The sequence below is a fragment of the Glycine soja genome, chromosome 14, assembly GCF_004193775.1.
Source record: "Glycine soja cultivar W05 chromosome 14, ASM419377v2, whole genome shotgun sequence".
Taxonomy (NCBI): Eukaryota; Viridiplantae; Streptophyta; class Magnoliopsida; order Fabales; family Fabaceae; genus Glycine; species Glycine soja.
In genome coordinates this window covers 19245410-19267113 of record NC_041015.1, presented here as the reverse complement: position 1 = coordinate 19267113, position 21704 = coordinate 19245410, and the positions used below count along the sequence as shown (strand labels likewise).

Genomic DNA, 21704 nt, shown 5'->3' with positions numbered 1-21704 from the left:
CGCGATCTTCAGTACTCAGCTTAATATCCAGAAAACTGATAAGGACGTTATATATAAAAATAATAGAAAAAAAATGGGTTCATCATATTTTATATTTTTCCAAATAAGATAACTTATAATGTCCACTTGGGGATTGCCCTCTATCCATCTAATTTGATCTTTTCCTTCTGCATACCGATTACTCTTAACTGTTATTAGTTTTAGCTTTCAAATATAATATAAATCTAACTAGGAGGCTTTGCCACCTTTGTTGATCTATATTATATTTTTATACTTTCTGCCTACTTTTATTTATTTTCTTTTGCTTTTATTATATTTTTGTACTTTTTGCCTACTTTTATTTACTCATATTTTTGTACTTTCTGCCTACTTTTATTTACTTTTTTTTTGTTTTTATTATATTTTTGTACTTTTTGCCTACTTTTATTTATTTTTATTTACGTGTTTTTTATTACTTTTGCCTACTTTTATTTCTTTTCTATTATCTTTAGGGTTCTCCGTACCTCTTTTGTGAAGGATTAGATTTCTTATTATGGAGAAGACTTTTGAGAAATGTAATACCTATTTCGTATGAATTTTACACTTATATGTGAGTTTTAGTTAAGTTAAGAAATATCCCAAGTGTAATTAAAAAAAAGAAAGAATGGTAGTGCCACTTTTAGTAAAGCTCATCAATTTTACTGAGTATTTTCAATTCATTCTAGGTAGTGGGTATGCCAATGGTCTTTATCTGAATTGAATTAATACCTTAGAAGGAAAAGAATTGTACTCTTCTACTCATTAGGTTCTCAAAACTTTCTTCCTCCATGTGCTTTTCCCCTAATTTGGATTATTACTTTGGCAGTTTTCACATAACATTGTAAAATAAATTTTTGCTTGGTCTTGGATTGAATTCATATTCTACAATGACGAGGTAGATTCGAATTCTGTTATCAATGTCTGTAAGCGCTCAACCTTAAGACATGCTTTTTCGACTATAATAAATCTCTAGAATCCAACCTACTTAAATTTTTTTCAATAAAATAAATAAATAAATTTATGCTTAGGATTCGAAACTCAAAAGGGTAAGGGAATGTGGAATTTGTTAACCGGAAGAAACCCACTTGATGTTATTAGCATCTTACAGCTGCAGACGGATAGATAGAGATACCTTCCCTCATAATGGTGGCTTTCCCATGTTAGGTACCTTTCTTTCTTCTAGAGACCCTGCACACTACAAAAGACCCTTCTCACTCAGTTCACGTTTCTCACTTTTTTTGTGCCTGCAGCAGCATTTACTTAATAAATGCTGAACCTTCAAGAGGGTTCTCCTTCTGGACCAAGTAGGAATTTCTAGCTTTTTTTGCCACAAAATGGTTGGTCTCATTTTTATGGGGGTGTTTCAGATCTGAGTCTTTAGTCATTTTCACAATAATGGGTACTGAAAAAAATGTATAAAGTTAGTGTCTTTAGTCTTTTGTATGTATGTGTATATAAGGCTATATGTGTGCTTGTAGTGAGTGGTTTTTGTGTGGAAGTGTGAATCTGTGTGGAAATGGCTCCAAGCTTTGATTTTTCCAATAGGTGGATGAAGGAGACCCAGAAGGGTACCCCAGTTGTGGTGACAATGGAGAACCCCACTTTCTCGGTTGTGGAGATTAATGGTGCTGATGCTGCATTCAGGCCAGTGGAGAAGACCCGCGGCAAGAATGCTAAGCAAGTCACATGGTTCTTGTTTCTCAAGGCTTACCATGCTATTGGTTGTGTAACTTGGTTTGCCACAGTTTTGTGGTCTTTGATGGGAGCTATAAGGAAGAGGTTGATTGATAGGGAGGGTGTGACCTTGGAGAGTGAGAAAATGGAAAAGGGGAAGGTGCTGTTTACGGTCATCAAGGTGTTCCTTGTGAGTTCTTTGGTGGTTCTGGTGTTTGAGGTGGTGGTTTATTTGCAAGGTTGGCATTTTGGGAATCCCAGTGTGCACATTCCTCGTGCCGCAGATTTGGAAGGCTTGATGCACTTGGTTTATGTTGCGTGGCTGAGGTTTCGTGGCGAGTACATTGCTCCACCAATGCAGGCACTTTCAAAGTTTTGTATTGTTCTGTTTCTTATACAGTCAGTGGACCGTATGGTGCTTTGCTTTGGGTGCTTTTGGATAAAGTACAAGCGGATTAAGCCTAAGATTGATGGGGATGCCCTCAAGGTTGATGATATTGAAGGATCTGCGTGTAGCCATCCAATGGTTCTGGTTCAGATTCCCATGTGTAACGAGAGGGAGGTATGACCTCAGACTTTTGTTTCTTCTTGACCCTTAAATGGTAAATTAAGCTGTTGCTATTATTTAATGTAGCAGCAAATTTCAATATATTACTTTTAGTTAGCTATTTATTTATTGAAGAGACTAGATTACATGATTTTTAGTCCTATGAAAAGAGTGAGATCAGGAAGGACATTAATGGAAATTATTAAAAGAGATCTCATGATGCATAATATCCCTAAGAATTTAATTTAGTTTTTAACTAAGGTTACTGACATCATCATGTAATTCATGTAACAGACCTTGCTTAGTGAGATGAGACTCTTGTTGTTGTATTTATTTACTCTAATAGATTTGGAAAATGTCTTAAGAAGTTATATAACTTGTTATGCACATGTCATCTCGAATTAGAAGCAAAAATGCTTTTTAAGCCTGCACAACTTAGAATAATGAACTCCTTTTTTTCAGTTTCTGTAATACACATCATTACTTAATAATTGACAAGATATTTTTTAGTCGTAATATTGGTGGGTGGTTTGTAGTATTGAGGCATCTGTAAGTATTTGTCACTCTAATAAGCAAAAACTTAGAAGACATGATTTTCACTTGATAGTATTTAAACCTATGGCTTTGCTTGTGTGGATTTTGTGCAGGTGTATGAGCAGTCTATTTCTGCAGTATGCCAAATTGATTGGCCAAGGGACCGTTTACTCATTCAAGTACTTGATGATTCTGATGATGAGAGCATACAGTGGTTAATTAAGACTGAGGTCAGAAAATGGAGCCAAAAGGGAATCAACATAATCTACAGGTATCGCTTAGTCCGGACTGGATATAAAGCAGGGAATCTCAAGTCTGCAATGAGCTGTGACTATGTGAAAGACTATGAGTTTGTTGCAATTTTTGACGCAGATTTCCAACCACATCCTGATTTTCTTAAGCAAACTGTGCCGTATTTCAAGGTTAGAAAGAGAACAAAAAACGTATTTAACAAGTATTCTTGGTAAATCTGTGATTAACATATCTTAATACATATGCTTGTCTTTTATCACAGGACAATCCCGAATTAGGTCTTGTCCAAGCTAGATGGGCTTTTGTGAACAAGGATGAGAACTTGTTGACACGTCTCCAGAACATTAACTTATGCTTCCATTTTGAAGTAGAACAGCAGGTCAATGGGGCATTTCTCAACTTTTTTGGATTTAATGGAACTGCTGGTGTTTGGAGAATCAAGGCCCTGGAAGAGTCCGGTGGCTGGCTTGAGAGGACAACCGTAGAAGATATGGATATTGCCGTCCGAGCTCATCTCAATGGCTGGAAATTTATCTTTGTAAATGATGTAAAGGTAATCATAGACAAGAATTGTTTGTCCATTAATATCTCCATACTTTGCAGTACCTACTATAGTGCTAATGTGACTTTTTGATTCACTGAACTACTTGTGAATTCTTCAAATTTGTAATTTTTCAGGTACTTTGTGAAGTTCCAGAGTCCTATGAAGCTTATAGGAAGCAGCAGCACCGGTGGCACTCGGGTCCAATGCAACTTTTCAGATTGTGTCTTCCAGCAATTTTGAGATCTAAGGTATATCTGATACTCAGCTAAAAGTACTAAATAGAATAATGATAAGTGAAAACAAATTCTGTTAACTTGCAAGTATTACTTAAATATACACAACAAGCTAAAGGACCTCGATTCTCTTCAACTGCAGATATCACCATGGAAGAAAGGGAATTTAATACTGCTATTCTTTCTGTTGAGAAAACTCATTCTTCCCTTTTACTCCTTCACCTTATTTTGCATAATTCTTCCTTTAACTATGTTTGTCCCAGAGGCCGAGCTTCCTCTATGGGTGATCTGCTATATACCTGTATTTATGTCATTCCTCAACATTCTTCCTGCCCCGAAATATTTTCCTTTTCTAGTTCCATACCTTCTTTTTGAAAACACCATGTCTGTCACCAAATTCAATGCCATGATCTCTGGACTCTTCCAATTAGGTAGTTCTTATGAATGGATTGTCACAAAGAAGGCTGGCAGGTCATCAGAGTCTGATTTGGTGGCGGCTGCAGAAAGGGAAGTCAAGTCAATAATGGAACAACAAAAGATCCATAGAGGAGCTTCTGACAGTGTACTTGTTGAGTCTAACCAATGTAAGGAACATAAAGAAACAAATGGAACACCTGTTAAGAAAGCTAACAAAATATATAAGAAAGAGTTGACTTTGGCATTGCTCCTTCTCACAGCTTCTGTCAGGAGTTTGTTGTCTGCACAAGGAGTTCACTTTTACTATCTTCTTTTCCAAGGAGTGACTTTCCTCCTTGTTGGTCTTGATCTGATTGGGCAGCAGATGAGCTAGTTTTGATCCAACACAAGAAAAAGGAGAATAAATGGAAAGAAAATAAGCTTCATTTTCTTGCTGCAAAACAAGCAATGTTGTAAAAGAAAGGGGTTCTCTTTTATTCATATCAATTCTGTTTCACACCATTCATCCCAAATATAAAATATAGGGACCTGGTCATTATATTGAATTCTTGTTTATAGATAAGACTGGAAAATTTTTCATTTTTGTAAGTTGTGTTATATTTACTTTCTTCTTTCTTTCTTTTTTTTTTTTTTTTTTTTTTTTTTTGAGATTTGGGAGTCTATATTCAAGTTTAGTATTTTACAATTCCAAAGGTCTGAGTGAAGTGTAACCAAAACTTGCTTGATGCTTCTTGAACCATAGGTGCCTTCTATTTAGTAAAGGCTACATCTTTCTGTAAATTCATCCTGTTTATCTAATAAAAAATAAATTTTAATTCCCCCTACTCACAAATTGTGAACTGATTTGATTTTTTTTAATTAAAATTTTGTTCTAATTTTTGTAATGTGTATATAAATCCACCCAAATTTAATTGAATTTAAGTATATTTGGTTTAATTTTATCTAAGTTTTAATCATTTAATTGATTTTATCTTAATCAATTATCCAGTTTTTTAGGTTTAAATATATTTTTGTCCCCAAAATGAACATTTTTTATTTTTTTATTTTTGGTTCATGTAAATTAATTTTTCTAATTTTAGTTCCTGCAAGTTGGTGTTTTTTTAATTTTGATTCCTGTAAAATATTTTATTCATTTTTAATTCTTATAAGTGTGTATTTTTTCCAATTTTAGTTCTTGTGAAATTTTACTTTTTTTATTTATAGTTTCATAAGTTCATGCTTATAGAAATTAAAATTAAAAAAATGAAAACTTATATAACTAAAAATGAGTAAAATATCTTATAATGATCGAAATTGAAAAAAATATAAACTTATAAAAATTAAAATTAAAAAAATAAACTTACATAAATCAAAAGTAAAAAAATATTAACTTAAATCAACTAAAAACATATTTACGTTTTTTTAAGTTGCAAATTAGTTTAAGCATTTTTTACCCATCCTATCCGTTCATATTTACGTTTTTTTTAAGTTGCAAATTAGTTTAAGCATTTTACCCATCCTATCCGTTCCTTGTCTATAGAAAGTCACGTCATTAGTGGTAGTATAAGTGTATAACCTATTATAAAATAACATTAATTTGTTTCATTCTTAACAAGCGGTACCAATTAGTTTAACTAAATTAATTGATAATTTTTTTTATCATAATTAGTTATTTAGCTTTAAACAATTGATTGCCTTTTTTAATTTTGTTTATTAATCAAAACAATTTTAATTATTAACATAGAGTAACATAGTTGATAAACAACATAATTGCTTCCGATTGTGATTAAATATTTTATCTCCAGGTTTGTATGCTTGGAAGAACACTTTTAATTATTAACGTAGTGTAAGATAGTTGATGGATTAATCTTTGAGTTTCAGACGAAAAATACCTAGATTAAAAAAGAAGAAACGGTTTTAGTTATTTTCTCATGAACTTGAAATTTGCCTGTTTTACATGCATGAGTCAACGCTCTATAAATCTAAGTGATGTCGGCAGGCAAATAGAAGAGACAAGCTCATGTGGTTTGATACTTTATTTGGCCCCACAAATAGATTCATTGTCTTTTAAACCGATTCCTACTTAGGAAGTTTTACATCCCTGACCCAGTTAAGTAGGAAATGAGGGGTACTTGCTATGCTTGTACGGTGATGATGCCACGTGAGTGATGAGTAGCTAAGGATGGAATTGGCTTACTACTTTTAAAAGGACATTTAAGACATGACATTGAATTATCTCCAAAAGAAAAAAAAAATCCGCCATATATTATAATTCATTCCTCATTTTAAAATTGAAATAATTTTATTTATATCTTTTTCAGAAAATGTATTATATATTAAAAATGTAAAATAATTTTACACAATTATTCATAATAAAATACTAAAAATACTATATATAATAAATTTGTTGATTTTTATAATATCTACTTTAAAAGTTTTACAAACATGAATGACAATATAAAATTATGTTACACCACTAATACATGATCATTAAATTCTTTTTTTCTTCTTGTAAACATGCATTTTCTTATTTTATAAACTTGCTTTATAATTTTTATATTGAATGAAATAATACTGTTTCCTTTAATCAATTATTTAATTAAAGAGATTTTCGGTTTTCTTAACTATTTTAGTTAATTTAGATATATTTAATTAATTTAAGTATAATGAAATACTTATAAATTATTATTAAATGAATATTTCCTAAATTAATTTTTAAGAGTTTTAAAATTAAAAATTTCAAATGCATGTCTTTATATATTTTAATTATATTTAATTTTTTATTATAAGAAAAATAATCTCTCCTTAAATATTTTTAAGTTTATTTTCTTACATTTCATGCATATATACTTCTATCTTATAAATTAGAATAAATTGCTTGGATAGTAATACTCTCATCACAACTAGATACAATATTGGAGAAATGCTAATGACACTCTTTCTAACATTCTATAAGTCACTCAAATTTATTGGAAATCACCAATTTTTGTGAGTCATACTTCTAAATCAAGAAAGAAAAGTGAGACTCACCAAAATTGATGATTTCAATAAATTTCAATTAGTCGAAGAAAAAAAAATTAAAAGAATGACGCTAGCATTTCTCATATATTAAAACTTAAAAGTTTATAATTTAGAGAGTTGAGAGCATCACTCTCCAAGAAGTGTATTCTAATTTATAAGATAGAAGTAGATATTCGCGAAATGTAAGGAAATTTGAAAATATGAAATGTTAGAGAGTGTGGTTAATATTTCTCTTAATATTTTATTTCTTATTTTCTTTTTTATTATTATGTTATAGGTACAAAGTATCCACTAGCTTTGTTAATGACTAATTTTCGTTAGGGAACCTGACTAATCACCTTTAGTGGGTCTCCCTTTTCAACTATGCTTTTTGAAACGCCTCAATTTTGTAAAAGCAAATGACTTTGGTGTTTTGATGATGATCATGATGATTTGATGCAAATGGGCTTTTCAAGTTTAAATTCAAGATAATGATTCAAGAATACAAGCCACAACATCAAGATGATCACTAGTATGTTAGGAATGGAATTCCTATTTGATATGGCAAAAGGTTTGGCCAAGTAATTTAAGTTAAAAAGTGTTTTTCAAAAGATTTACTCTCTGGTAATCGATTACCAGAGGATGTAATCGATTACCAGTGGCAAAAAATGTTTACAATAGCTATTAAAAATTCGAATTCAAATTTTAGATTGTGTAATCGATTACACAATATTGGTAATCGATTACCAGCAGTTAATAAACGTTTTAATTCAAATTTTAAAACCTGTAATCGATTACACAAATCCTGTAATCGATTATCAGAGGAGATTTTCTGAAAATAACTTTCAAGAGTCACATCTATTCAAATGGTTTATGAATGACCATCAAAGGTCTATTTATATGTGACTTGGAAACACGAATTATAGAGAGTTTTGATTGTTCAAAAAGTTTTATCCTCTCAAAAGATTAAGAGAGTTTTTCTGAATTGAAATGTCTTATCCTCTTAAAGATTCCTTGGTCAAACACTTGCATATTCAATAAGGAATTGTGATTGATCTTTATTGTGCAATCTATCTCTTTCAAGAGAGATTTCTTCTTCTCTTCTTCTTACTTCTGAAAAGGGATTAAGAGACCGAGGGTCTCTTGTTGTAAAAGAATTCTGAACACAAAGGAAGGATTGTCCTTGTGTGTTCAGAACTTGTAAAAGGATTTTACAAGAGAGTGAAAAATCTCAAGTGGGTTGCTTGAGGACTGGACGTAGGCACGGGAAGTGGCCGAACCAGTATAAATCAGTTTGCATTTCTCTCTTCCCTTAAACTTCTTTTATTTATTGTCATTTATCTTTTGCTTTAAAGAAGTTTATTCTGAATTGTCTTTTGAGTAATTCATGTTAAGGGTGCATTGTTAATCTAAAAAGAGAGAGCGAAATTTTAATGGGGGAATAGTCTTTGTATCTTAATTCAACCCCCCCTTCTTAAGATAATTGAGGCCATTTGTCTAACAAGTGGTATCAGGGCAGGATTCTTGTATAAAGTTTAAAAACTTCAAGAATAGATATGGCCTCATCCAACTTTCCATTTCTTGAGGGAAATTCTATTAATAGGCCTCTTATGTTCAATGGCGAGGGTTATCACTATTGGAAAACCCGAATGCAGATCCTTATTGAAGCCATAGATTTAAATATATGGGAAGCCATTGAAGTTGGTCCTTTTATTCCTACAAAGGTAGTGGGAAATGCAACTATAGAAAAACCAAGAGAAGAATGGAATGATGATGAAAGAAGAAAGGTTCAATACAATTTAAAGGCCAAAAATATAATCACTTCTGCATTAGGCATGGATGAATTTTTTAGAGTCTCAAATTGTAAAAAATGCAAAAGAAATGTGGGATACATTGCAAGTAACCTATGAAGGCACAACTGATGTCAAGAGATCTAGAATAAACACTCTCACACATGAATATGAACTGTTCAAAATGTTTCAATATTAGACCATAGAAGATATGCAGAAGAGATTTACTCGTATAGTTAATCATCTTGCATCATTGGGAAAAATATTTCCTAATGAAGATCTTATTAACAAAGTGTTGAGATGTTTAAGCAGGCAATGACAACCAAAAGTAATAGCAATTGCAGAATCAAGTGATCTCACTAATATGCCTCTTGCCACTCTCTTTGGAAAACTTCAAGAACGTGAAATGAAACTTCTGAGACTCCATCAACATGAAGAGAATGATATAAAGAGAAAAGGAATAGCACTCAGAGCCTCATCATCTTTTATTCAAGAAGAAAGTGAAAAAGAGGACTTGACTGAAACAGAAGAAGATGATGATGATTTCAGACTCTTTGTGAAAAGGTTCAATAAATTTCTGAGAAACAAAAGAAATAAAAGGAAATCAAACATCAATATAAAGAAGAAAGAAGAAGACTCCTCCTTAGCCCCAAGATGCTATGAAAGTAATCAACCTGGGCACATGAGATCCGATTATCTTGTCTTTGAAAGATGAATTGAAAAATCTGACAAGAGGAATCTCAAAGAAAAGAAAGAAAAGAAAGCATAGATCACTTGGGAAGAAAATGAAAAAAAAAATTTCAAGTGATTCAGAAAAATAAAATCATAAATCTGGGTATCATGATGAAAGACTATGAAAACGGAGACGAGCAAAGGCGATACATTGATAACAATTTCTCCAAACACATGACATGCATCAAAGTTTAAGATAAATGGATATGTGATTTATGGAGACAACAAACAAAGGCCATTTGTCTAACAAACAAGCCCAACAAGTAATATCAAATGATACCAACAGGTCACTTGTCTTTGATTGATTACTTTGATGATTTTTGTCTATGATTGCTAACTTTTGATTGAGTTTTGATGCTTGTTTACTCCTTAAATATTTGATTGTCATTAATGTTTTTGATTGATATTTATGTTGATTGTCTTTGATAATTGTTTTTGATTATGTTTTGATGATTGCTTTTGTTTGATTGTGTTTAATTGTAAGTATTTGATTATATTTGATTGGTGTGTGTTAATTGTTTGATTAATACTTGTTTGAATGAATTAAATACATATTAGTGATGATGATTGATAGTGTTAGATGCATTTAGCATAAACATAGGTTATTTTAGAGGAACTAGCCTAGTTTGTGCTCTGGTAATCGATTACCACTCAGAGTAATCGATTCCACAAGAACAGGTAGCATGTAATCGATTACAACATCCTGTAATCGATTACCAGAAGGCTTATTACTCATGTAATCGATTACCAGAAGGCTTATTACTCATGTAATCGATTACCAAGCCTTGTAATCGATTACAACTCGTCCTCGTCTATAAATACCTACGAAACCAGTGTTGCTGCGCAGCCAAGGCCTCTCCTCGTGCATCCTCCATCCCTAAATCTTCAAACCTTCGTATCTTACTCAAATCTTCACCAAAACACGTCCCGTAAAGCCCAATCTTCCTCTTTTTCACTCCTCTTTCACTTCCACCAATTGAAATCCACTAAAACTTCATCAAATGGTAGAACCATTGAAGAAGAGAAAGGGATCATCCTCCACCGCTGCTGCTACTGCTCATCGCCGCCACGGACCATCCGAGGCACCCACAACACCTATTCATCCCTCTTTGTCATCTCCAAGATCATCCACGTTGTTTTCATCCGATGATCAACGTCTACGGTACCTTTCTCAATTTTCTTCTAGGATCATCTTAGACCCTAAGTACCTAGACGTAGATTTCTTTAATGATGAAACGTTTGATTGCTATCAAGTGTTTCAAAATTCTGGCCTGGTTGATTTCATGTCCTTAAAATTGCTACATTATCCTGAACTTGTAAAGGTCTTCTACTGCAATTTAAAAATTCAGGATGACATTATTTCTTCTGAGGTGCATTGTATTCCTATGATCATTGATCAATCATTGTTCTTTTCTTTAACTCATTTACCCTGTCAAGGTGCACCTTTTGAGGGCACCATTGTTTAAAGGAAAAAATGGGTTTTTGAAAAACGTCACTCTAGCTACCAGTATAGCTGTCATTTTGGTCACAATTGCAGTTGCCATGGCTGATATTAAAAAACACACTGCTATTCAAACTTTGTAGCAGTTCATGACTACTCCATAGTCCACAATATTGATAATTATGCTTGATGTAAGGGTCATTTAATACACAAGAGATGTACTTAGTATGTTGATTACTAAGCTAAAACAATCATGCTCAAGTTATTGAACGGATCTTAAGAGCATATATGGAACAATTCTAACAAGATAACCAGAGTAAAATTTTGGTGTCATTACTCTCTCAGGACAAAAAAAAAAGGATTTCCAATTTAAAATTAAACAATAATAAAAAGGCATATTCCTCCCTTTCCCAGTTTCTCTATCTCTCTCTTACACAAAAAAAACACAAAATAGATATCATATAAGTCTAAAATGTTCTCTATATCAAAAGGTGAATTAAAATGGCTACATGAAACAAAAAATAAATCAGTACAAGAATGATTAAAACAAATGTTGCAGATTATGTATGACTAACTTGAGGTATAAAACTTGGCAAACTTGTCAATCAATCTCTGAATGCTGGTTTTGCTGGTTTTTTCTGATGTACATCAGATTTTGCTAATGCAGAAAACAAATGATGAAAGGAATAAGTTGTTTAGGAAAGCCGGGTTAGCAAATTTCATTTCATATCACACCTGCAAACCTATTAATGATGGTTGACTTAGTTGTAGAAGCAAGCTTCATGATGATGAATCAAGTTGATTCAAGTAGTTTTGATGATGACAAAGATGATGACAAAAGCCCAAAGAATGATTTTAAGATTGAGTCAACAAGTTCAAGATCAAGATTAATTTCAAGTTTCATGAGAAGAAATCAAGAAGATTCAAGAATCAAGAGAAGTTTGATTTCAAGATTCAAGAGAAGATGAATTCAAGATTCAAGAGAAGCAATCAAGAAGACTTCACAAGGGAAGTATTGAAAAGATTTTTCAAAAAACAAACATAGCACAATTTTGTTTTTCAAAAGATTTTTTATCAAAATTTTCTAAGTTACCAGAGTTTTTACTCTTTGGTAATCGATTACCCATTTCCTGTAATCGATTACCAGTGGCAAAGTTTGATTTCAAAAGCTTTTACCTGAATTTGCAATGTTCCAATTGTTTTTTAAATGGTGTAATCGATTACAATATATTGGTAATCGATTACCAGTGTATCTGAACGTTGAAATTCAAATTCAATTGTGAAGAGTCACATCTTTTCATAAAATGCTTTGTGTAATCGATTACATGGTTTTGGTAATCGATTACCAGTGACAAGTTTTGAATAAAAATAAAGAGATGTAATTCTTCCAATGGTTTTCTCAAGATTTTCTCAAGGTTATAACTCTTCCAATGGTTTTCTTGACCAGACATGAAGAGTCTATAAAAGCAAGACCTTGACTTGCATTTTATGAACTTGATATAACTTTTTACATAACTTTTTGAACATCTTCTTGAACTTTTTCTTCTTCTTCTTTTGCAAAAAGCTTTCTAAGTTTTCTGGTTTCCAAACCTTGTTCTTTCATAGAAAACAAAAGTGTGCTATTCATCTTTTTCATTCTCTTCTCCCTTTGCCAAAAAGAATTCGACAAGGACTAACCGCCTGAATTCTTTTTGTGTCTCTCTTCTCCCTTTTCCAAAAGAACAAAGGATTAATCGCCTGAATTCTTTTGTGTCTCCCTTCTCCCTTTTCAAAGAATTCAAAATGACACAGTCTGAGAATTCTTTTGATTCTTCCCTTTCCCTTAAACAAAAGATTTCAAAGGACTAACCGTCTGAGATATCTTTTGTTTCCCCTTCACAAAGTTTCAAAGGACTAACCGCCTGAGAACTTTGTCTTAACACATTGGAGGGTACATCCTTTGTGGTACAAGTAGAGGGTACATCTACTTGGGTTGTTGTAACTGAGAACAAGAGAAGGTACATCTCTTGTGGATCAGTTCAAGTGGAGGGTACATCCACTTGGTTGTTCAAAGAGAACAAGGGAGGGTACATCCCTTGTGGATCTTTGCTTGTAAAGGTTTTTACAAGGTTGAAAAGAAATCTCAAGGACCGCAGGTCGCTTGGGGATTGGATGTAGGCACGGGTTGTTGCCGAATCAGTATAAATTCTTGTGTTTGTCTTCTTCTTCCCTACACTCTTTAATTTCTGCTGTGCACTTTAATTATCGCTTTTACTTTTGGTTAAGTTTCTATTTCTGTTTTTTACTTTCTTAACTTTGTAGTAAAAGCCTAATTGAATCTAGTTACATTAAGAAGGATAAGTTTTTTTTAATTAGTAAAGTTTCACTAATAATTAATTCAACCCCCCCTTCTTAATTATTCCGAGGCCACTTGATCCAACATCAGTATTATCTTAGCCACTTCCTCTGCACTGCTTCCCCTCATGTTTATAGTAACCTGTCAAGTCTAGCATTAGAAAATGGAATTAAAATAAAGGAAGACACTGGTGGAGTAAGGGGGGATTGGGAATTATAAACTATGCACCATGAATTACCCAATGGCCCTCAGATGTGCTTCCAACCTCTCAAGCATCTCTTGTGTTGTTTCAAGTACTCCTTTTTGTTGGATCATCGATTTCCTGCTTGCAATAAACACAACCTGAAGAGCATTCAATTGCCAGAGTGAGACAGAACCTGACAATGCATAATACAGAGTAGGTTTCCCATGCCTACTAATTTTTTTAATTGAAAAACCAACAAATCATGATAGTGAAGGTTAGAAAAGTTAACAATTGATAACCTGGCTTTCCAAAACAACTCCTCCTTTGATTTCCTTCAAGTTGTTTTCTCTCAGTGTGGTCCCATTACTTACAATGTCCAAGATAGCATCAGCTATCCCCATCTAAAAAGAGAAAAGACAAACAATTACTTAGATAAATCATAAATTTGACATCCAGGCATCTAGCATATACTGGCAGCAGTTAATGTCTGGGAAAGGAATATAATTTCTAAAAAAATAGTTTGTTGCTTGCACCATGAAATGAGTAAAATCCTAACCAACAATCCCAATAATAGATGTTGCCACATAAAGAATTCCCAAGTTTGTTTAGTCATTTCACTAAAAGTAGACCGCAATGCCAACAAACCTTTGGCCCAGTAGTTAACCACATTTCACATCCCACAACTTCTCCTCATAGAATAAAACATAAACACACACACACACACAATGGAAGTGATGCAATCCTCCCTAGGAAGGGACCAGTCACTAGAGCCATGAGCAAGAGGCTCCAAGAGGATTGGGCTAAAGCTGCTGAAGAAGACCCTAGGGTTCTCATGAACCTCAGGGTAGATTTCTGAGCCCATGGGCCAAGTTTGGGTCCAATTCTCTTTGTACATATTAGACTAGGATGTCATTATATTTGCTCCTTGTATTTAGGGCTCCATATTGTAGGTAGGGTACCCTAAAAATATAGGATTTTTCAGCCTTTGTATTTTAGGGCACCTAGACTAGTTTTTGTATTAGGGGTAGTTTTGTAATTTCACATGCACTAAGTGAATATTTTATGTGTGTGGTTGGAAATAAATTTAATTGAATTGGTAGAAGCCCAATCCAATTAAATTTTAGAGGGGGAGGTGAGCATTTGCTTACTACACCCCATTGCCACATCATATAGTCACACTTTGTGCATGCCCTTCATGCTTTACATGTCTCATGACACCTAAGCACACTTAGTGGAGAATCTTGGAATTGATCTTGGATTACTGGGCTGAACCATAACTAAAATTCACTAATCATAATTAGTGAAATTTTGGCTCCACAAATTCAATTTCAAATTCAAGTGAAATTTGAATTGAAATTCAAATTTCCCTCCAATTTTGTGTGACACTAAGGCTATAAATAGAGGTCATGTGTGTGCATTTTTTTCAACTTTGATCATTTGAATATTAAACTTCAGATTTCAAAGCTCTTTTAGAGCACAAAATTTTGTGCTCTTCTCTTCCTCTCCCTTCATTCATCTCTTTCTTCCTCCAAGCTCTTATCCATGGCCTCCTGTGGTGGTGAGCTTCTTCTAGACTCATCTTCTCCTTGAAGTGGCGTCTCATCTCTCTCTTCCTTCTCCATTCCGCTGCCATTTATCTTCCAAGAAGCAAAGGAATCCATTGATGAAGAAGATCCTAGGCCTACAAGCTCCAATGGAGCTTACATCAGGAAGTACCTAAAGTTTAACAAAAGCCAACGAGAAATTGTTAATTTGATGAAACTTCAGAATTCAATAAAAGCATTGCATAATTTTTAAAATCTTTCGCATTCTCATTCTCCTGCGACAGAATATGCAGAAAAATGATTTGGTTGGGCAAGCTGTGACATCACTCATATCCTCATTCTTTACTTTACAAAGTAATGCTGTCATCAAAACTGGACACTTTAATAAATGTTGATCACCATGGCACACATACCTTAACAACGACAATGTGTAGATTACAACAAAAGCATATATAGCTAATAATATTTGGCATCAGAAAAAAATATTTTTAGGGAACATTCAAGAAACACATAAGTTTAATTCACTGAATGCAAAACATTGACAACTATTAGAGTATTGTAAGAGTTGAAGTTATTCAACTGCTTTCCTTGTATCAGACCATCAGTTACACTAGTTAGTTCTAGTGAGTTAGTTTACCAAGTTAGTGAGTTAGTTAATGACACCAGTTGACAACTATCATAACTAACTGTTCACTCTTTAAATTCTAAACTGTAACCTTGAGTTTAGTGCCTAATAATATTTCCCTTTTCTCATTTCTAAAGTTTTTCATTTCTCTCAAAATATCTTATCTTAGAATTCTGTTAACAATTGTATGCATATCTAGCAACAATTAGCCAAATACAATGTATCTGCAGTTAAACAATCTTGTATCCTATATATGAAATTTGAACATCATCAGTTTCAGCCCCTAGACATTGATTGAATATATATCTATGAATTTTGGGATCAAAACAGTGTTTAACTATTGCTAGTATATGAGGCTATAGAACAAAGATATATTATCTATAAATAACTATAGCAAGCAAGATCATCCCAAACCCAAACCATTCTGGCAGCAGAAAAAAAGAGATCTTGTCATAACACAGAATGGTCAATTATATGCTTGATAATTACAAATTTTAAATGAGCAACTTCTAATAAAACAAACACTATCTCTCACCGCAGGAGCTGCCTCCTGTGCTCCATCAGCAGTTGAAAATGTGACATGCTTAAGTCCATTCTCTTTCATAAATTTAGGCCCTAGTTGAAAAGTAGGTCCAAAATTAAAATCATTTTTTCTCTTTTTAAAACTAACAGTAGAAACTCTAGCACATAGATAAATGGTTGGATACAACAGTTGCACTTTAAACACTTACATAGGTGAAACCGATAGCAACTCGTAGAGGCTTTTCTTCTGTCCATTGAGGCATTTTTGCAAGCTTGTCCATTGAATTTACATTTTCAAATATTCCATATTGGGGAATCTAAAATAACAGACAATTGATTGTACAAAACAATGATAGGAGTAAAATCTAGTAACATCATAATTTAAACTCACTGCAACGGATAAATGACAATCACCATACTCAAGAGCCTCATGGATAATGATAAGATCTTCACTACCCTAATCTAAGAAAATTAGACGATAAAACAATTTATGTTTGGTGATTACATAGTGGCACTAATATGTAAATGCAAAAATGCTGACCTGGCCATGTTCATTGAAAGTATCGAGTCCAACAATTCCAAGGTCAAGATCTCCAGATAACAATTTTCTTGTGATGTATTTGGGCCTCTAAAACCAAACTTTGAGTTTGGATAGCTGCAATAATGCAAGAGAATTGGTTTATGGTCATGTAGAGATATAGTACATTGATGGAAGCAAAGGGAAAAAAGAGAAGGCACATGAGGAAGCAGCTCACTTAACTTATCTCTCCTTTTTGGATCAGCACCCTCAACTAATAAAAGTAGGAAACACATTAGTTCTACTATACATGAAGACTAAAGAACAATTGTATTTGAATTGCTAATTATCATATAGAAACTAATGCAATAACATTACAGAAGCCACTTGGAGACCTAACATGATGAATAATTTTTCTCTTGATATTTACAGATAAAAAATGGAGATACAAATGCTTTTGGCAACAAAAAAACTCTATCCAAAAACCCACCTCCAAAGATCATATGTTCAGCAGAGAAGTATCCTTAGAGTGAAATTTCTCTTTGAATATATTACTATCATTGTTGTATGCCATTCTTGTAACTTACCTCAAGAGGAATGCCTTTATTCCCTGGTGATAGTTCAACACTAACTCCATTTCCCCTCAGGTATCGGAAACAACTCGGTCGATCACTAATGGTAGCTGCAGTGGCAACCATGTGAAAAAGCTTTGCTTCATCAGAAGCAGCCATCACCCCCATGTTAGGGTGGCATGCCACAAAAGTGACATCAAACGCACCAATGTGTGGAACCATCTAGTCCAACTAATCCACCTCGGTCTACTGCAAATCTTACAGGCAAATGCTACACATCCACATCATGCACCACCTTCGAATGTACAAAGAACAAATACTTAGCATTGATTACAAAGGGAACAATATACATTATACATTAATCATGTCCAAACCATAGCTAATAGTAACTCATCATCTTCATGTTATCATTAACTGATAATAGGGAATCAATTTTTTTTTGTACAAAGATGAAGATGTTGAGAAATAAGTTATCATATGCATACTTGATCAAAAGCTCTTTGGAAGAATCACGAGTTAATTACACAAAAGGCATAAAACCTTCACAGGGTAGGCCAATAGCAAATGTAACAGCATGCTGTTTTGCTATCCCTACATCAAAGAATGTTGTTGGGAAACAACGAAGGAAGTGATTCATGCCACTTCCACCTCCCATTGTAGGATGAATTCCAATAATGTCTTTGTCAACTTCTGATTCTGCAATCAAAGCCTCTGCGAAGAATGTTGAGTATGCTGGTGTGGATGCCTTGGGATTGAATTGTTTTCCAGTTGCTGGATCAAAGTTTGTTGCCAAAGCAAAATCAACCCCAAGTTACCAGAATGATACATTAATTCAATAATTAAATTTTTTGGTCCACTTATTCTTTTTATTAATTCAAGAATGATACATTAATTCTTGAGCCAGTGTTAAGCATGAATAATAAATAAATTAATGAGTACCTTGATTAATTCAAGAATATGTGTGTTTCATGTTCTCTTTGTGATGACATGCTTTTTTCAAGCTGCAAATTCAACTTCTCATTCTCCTCCATAATGCATTGCAACTTTGTTTCCTTATCCATTAGTGATGTGCCATCATTTTCTTCTATTTTCTAAACTCTTTTTGCACCATTTTAATTATTGATTGGTCTTAATTGTCAATTAATTAGGCAGTTTTATTATTTGGGCTCAATTAGCTAATTTGATGTTTTTAATCTAATTTCAGGAATTAATGAAACATTGGGCTTAATCCGGATTTTGGTTGTGGACTTGAAGAGGGCAAATAAAGCAGCGCTTACCTTAGTTAATTTCTAATTAGGAAATTTCGCAATTTTATTTTATGTTGTTCAGTGTTTATTTCGTTTTGGGCCAGAGTATTGTAATAGGGCCCAGTGACTTTTTTTTTAAATAGCTGCCTTGGGATTCGTGCAAGGCATTCTATTCTGTTATGTTATTCATTATTGAGAGCTTTGTTTTTAGGGTTTTCGTTTTTCTGTTTTGACGTTTCTGAGTTCATAATGCAATTTTACGTTTTCTGCTTCTAATTACAATTTCGTTCTTGCTTCTCCTTCTACTCTCATTTACGTTTCTGTTCCATTTTACATTTCTGTTCGTTTACATTTCTGTTCATTTACGTTTCCGTTCATTTACGTTTCTGCTTCATGTTTCAATTGCGTTTTCTGTTTGAATCCATGGAAGGCTAGATTTTCTGGTGTTGTTTCCTTTTGAGGACGAAGCCCAACTCTCTTTGAGGTTTCGCTTGTAATGTGGTTTCCTGGCAGTTCTCCCTTCACCAGTATCCCAAATTCATGAATATTAATCAGTGCACGCTTCGTGTTCGATTAATTGCCTCTGAGCCTAACTTGCGTTCATGCTTAATGGACGAAGGGCTAACTGGTGTATGTGGTGCCTAATCACGTATTGAAAACCCTAAGTTGATTTTCGTTTAGTAAATTGAAATAGAGTTGGATTAAGTGGTTGACTGTTAGGGACGAATTCTCTAACCCAGGATAAGAGAATGGCTTCTGAATAAGAGGAAACAACCCGTTTTTAATATTAGTAGTTTCGAATTTCAGTTTACTTGTTCTGTTTTTTAATCACAAAACAAACAAACCCCCCCCCCCCATCGTTACTGTTACTGCAAGTATATTATGAACATTTGGTTTGTCACTGCTCGTTGGGAAACGACCTAGGATCACTTCCTAGTTACTGCATTTTCATGTTTATTTGATTCGGGTACGGCCTCGATCAATTAGGTTAGCCTTCAACTCTTCAACATCAACATTCTTTCTTTTCACTAGTGCTCTAGATTGGTCTAAGTCCAAAGCAATAGAGTTATAGCCATTCAACAGCTGCATAAATTTGGTTATAGAGACAACGAACCATGAACTAATGTAATGTTGATATAACAAATCGTCAAAAAAACATGCAATGGAAACATCAAAATTTCCCACCATCAAAATGGTATTTTCTGGAACCTGAGCTTGGTAAAAATGAAGGTTATAATATAAGTATTACTAACACAAATGTAAATGACTGCTAAAATTATTTTGAACTGACCATAATTGTTTGTAATCAAATGATTGTACAATGAAAATGTTTAGTTTCAAAGAAACATGTTCCTATGTTATCTAAATTTTTCTAACTTCCATGTTCTTAATCTGGAGAAAATATCTCGCCTATTTGTTGCGAAGTGTTGTCATGGCCTCTTTGTTTAACGATGTTCCATCACAAAACCACTGCAAAATTGTAAATATCAAATGACTTACATACATAAACACATTGGAATTAGTAAGCTCCATAACAACTAAAACGTGTTATAGTAAACACACCCTATTCCATTCATTCATCAAACCGCCGCTCACTATGCACCACATCCAATGCATGACATGATATCCACACTCACAGCCTCCGGTTTGAACATGACTCTACATGCAATATGTTGACTTAAGGTACACACATCAGTCATTGGAGATGGCTATATTCATTTGATATAATGACATACCTTTGGTTCAATCCATCGAGGCACAACTTGATCTGCCTTTCCTTCCAAAGTAGTGCTTAATGTTTTCATTGCACTATTTTAAAAATGACATTAACGTATATAATCAAATAATCATTGTTTTTAAACTGTACAATTGCAATATTTCAATTGACTTATAATGTTAAAACTAACCTGTTCACTGCAGTTTTGATGTTAACATCGGGCTTCTTACGCAAAGAACAAAACCAAACAACAATATTGTCCCGTGGACACAGAACAACAAGTTGCCAATGTGCCCTGAAGACAAAAAACATTAGTTAGGAAACAATAATTCACATAATATCCACATTCTACAACATCAATTCAACTTACTAATTTAGGTAAGGTCTCAAGTACACTTCTCGTTGTGATTCCTTGACCCATGTTTGAATGTAATGTTGACAATCTTCACGTTTGTTCTTTGCATTGTGGATACATTGAGGTTCAAGGAAACCATACAGTGATCCATAACCTAAGCTTGTACTCCAATCATTCATAAACCTATTTCAAACATTTCACATAAATATTGTTAATGGTATATTTTAACCAACTTACATCCTCAGTTTACAAATAAAAGACCTAATAAACCAAATTTACTTACATTAGGCACAACTATAGTATGCATATGTTCAAACACTTGTCACCTAAAATAATCTCACTAACATCTGCGTGTGTGATGAAAAATCCATCTTTGACATTAGGTATCCCGAATTTCGCCCTATCCCACGCCAACTCAATTGGCTTTTGGTAAATATCAAACAAGTTCTTTACCAACTCTCCCATTTAAGTAGATTTAACCGGTATGGGCAGACGCTTTTGTGAATCATACATGGTTAACAAAAAAAATCAATTACGCTAACAAACAATTTAACAACGTGATTAATTATTTAGAGGCAAAACTTAATACCTCATCAGATATGGGTTTCACAAGATGTGTCGGCCACCCTACGAAAGTGCCAACAACCTGCCTCACAAACTAAATTTCTAATGTCGGGAAAGGGACCTGAGCATCACCGTGGCAAACTTTGACAACACTCACCCTAACCACATCATCTGCATAAGGGACATTGTGTAGGGTGGATGAAGTGTCATACACTTTTCCCAATGCCACTAGTTGAGTAGACTGCTCAACAACTACATACAAGCCCATGGTATCAACGTGCAAATCAGAAGTATCTTTACCTATTGGATTTGTGTCAGGTTCTGCACAGCTCCCCTTCATGCTGACCCATGCAGTTAATAC

The 21704-nt window shown here is 33.7% G+C and overlaps 1 protein-coding gene and 1 pseudogene across 1 annotated transcript; one reads left to right on the top strand and one right to left on the bottom strand.

The window, feature by feature from the left end:
* Positions 1-777: 777 nt before the first annotated feature.
* Positions 778-5043, top strand: LOC114383039 (probable xyloglucan glycosyltransferase 5). Its single transcript, XM_028342619.1, has 5 exons — positions 778-2254; positions 2887-3195; positions 3288-3578; positions 3704-3817; positions 3945-5043. The coding sequence occupies exons 1-5, from the start codon at positions 1535-1537 to the stop codon at positions 4590-4592; spliced, it is 2082 nt and encodes a 693-aa protein (XP_028198420.1). The 5' UTR covers positions 778-1534; the 3' UTR covers positions 4593-5043.
* A 6847-nt stretch (positions 5044-11890) lies between these two features.
* Positions 11891-21244, bottom strand: LOC114383900 (annotated as a pseudogene).
* Between the last annotated feature and the right edge of the window lie 460 nt (positions 21245-21704).

Bases quoted from the DNA above. Each gene is read 5' to 3' on its own strand.
- LOC114383039 (XM_028342619.1), top strand. From the start codon at position 1,535: ATGGCTCCAAGCTTTGATTTTTCCAATAGGTGGATGAAGGAGACCCAG. The intron at 3,196-3,287 runs GTTAGAAAGAGA...CTTTTATCACAG, and splicing joins AAACTGTGCCGTATTTCAAG to GACAATCCCGAATTAGGTCT. The intron at 3,579-3,703 runs GTAATCATAGAC...GTAATTTTTCAG, and splicing joins TCTTTGTAAATGATGTAAAG to GTACTTTGTGAAGTTCCAGA.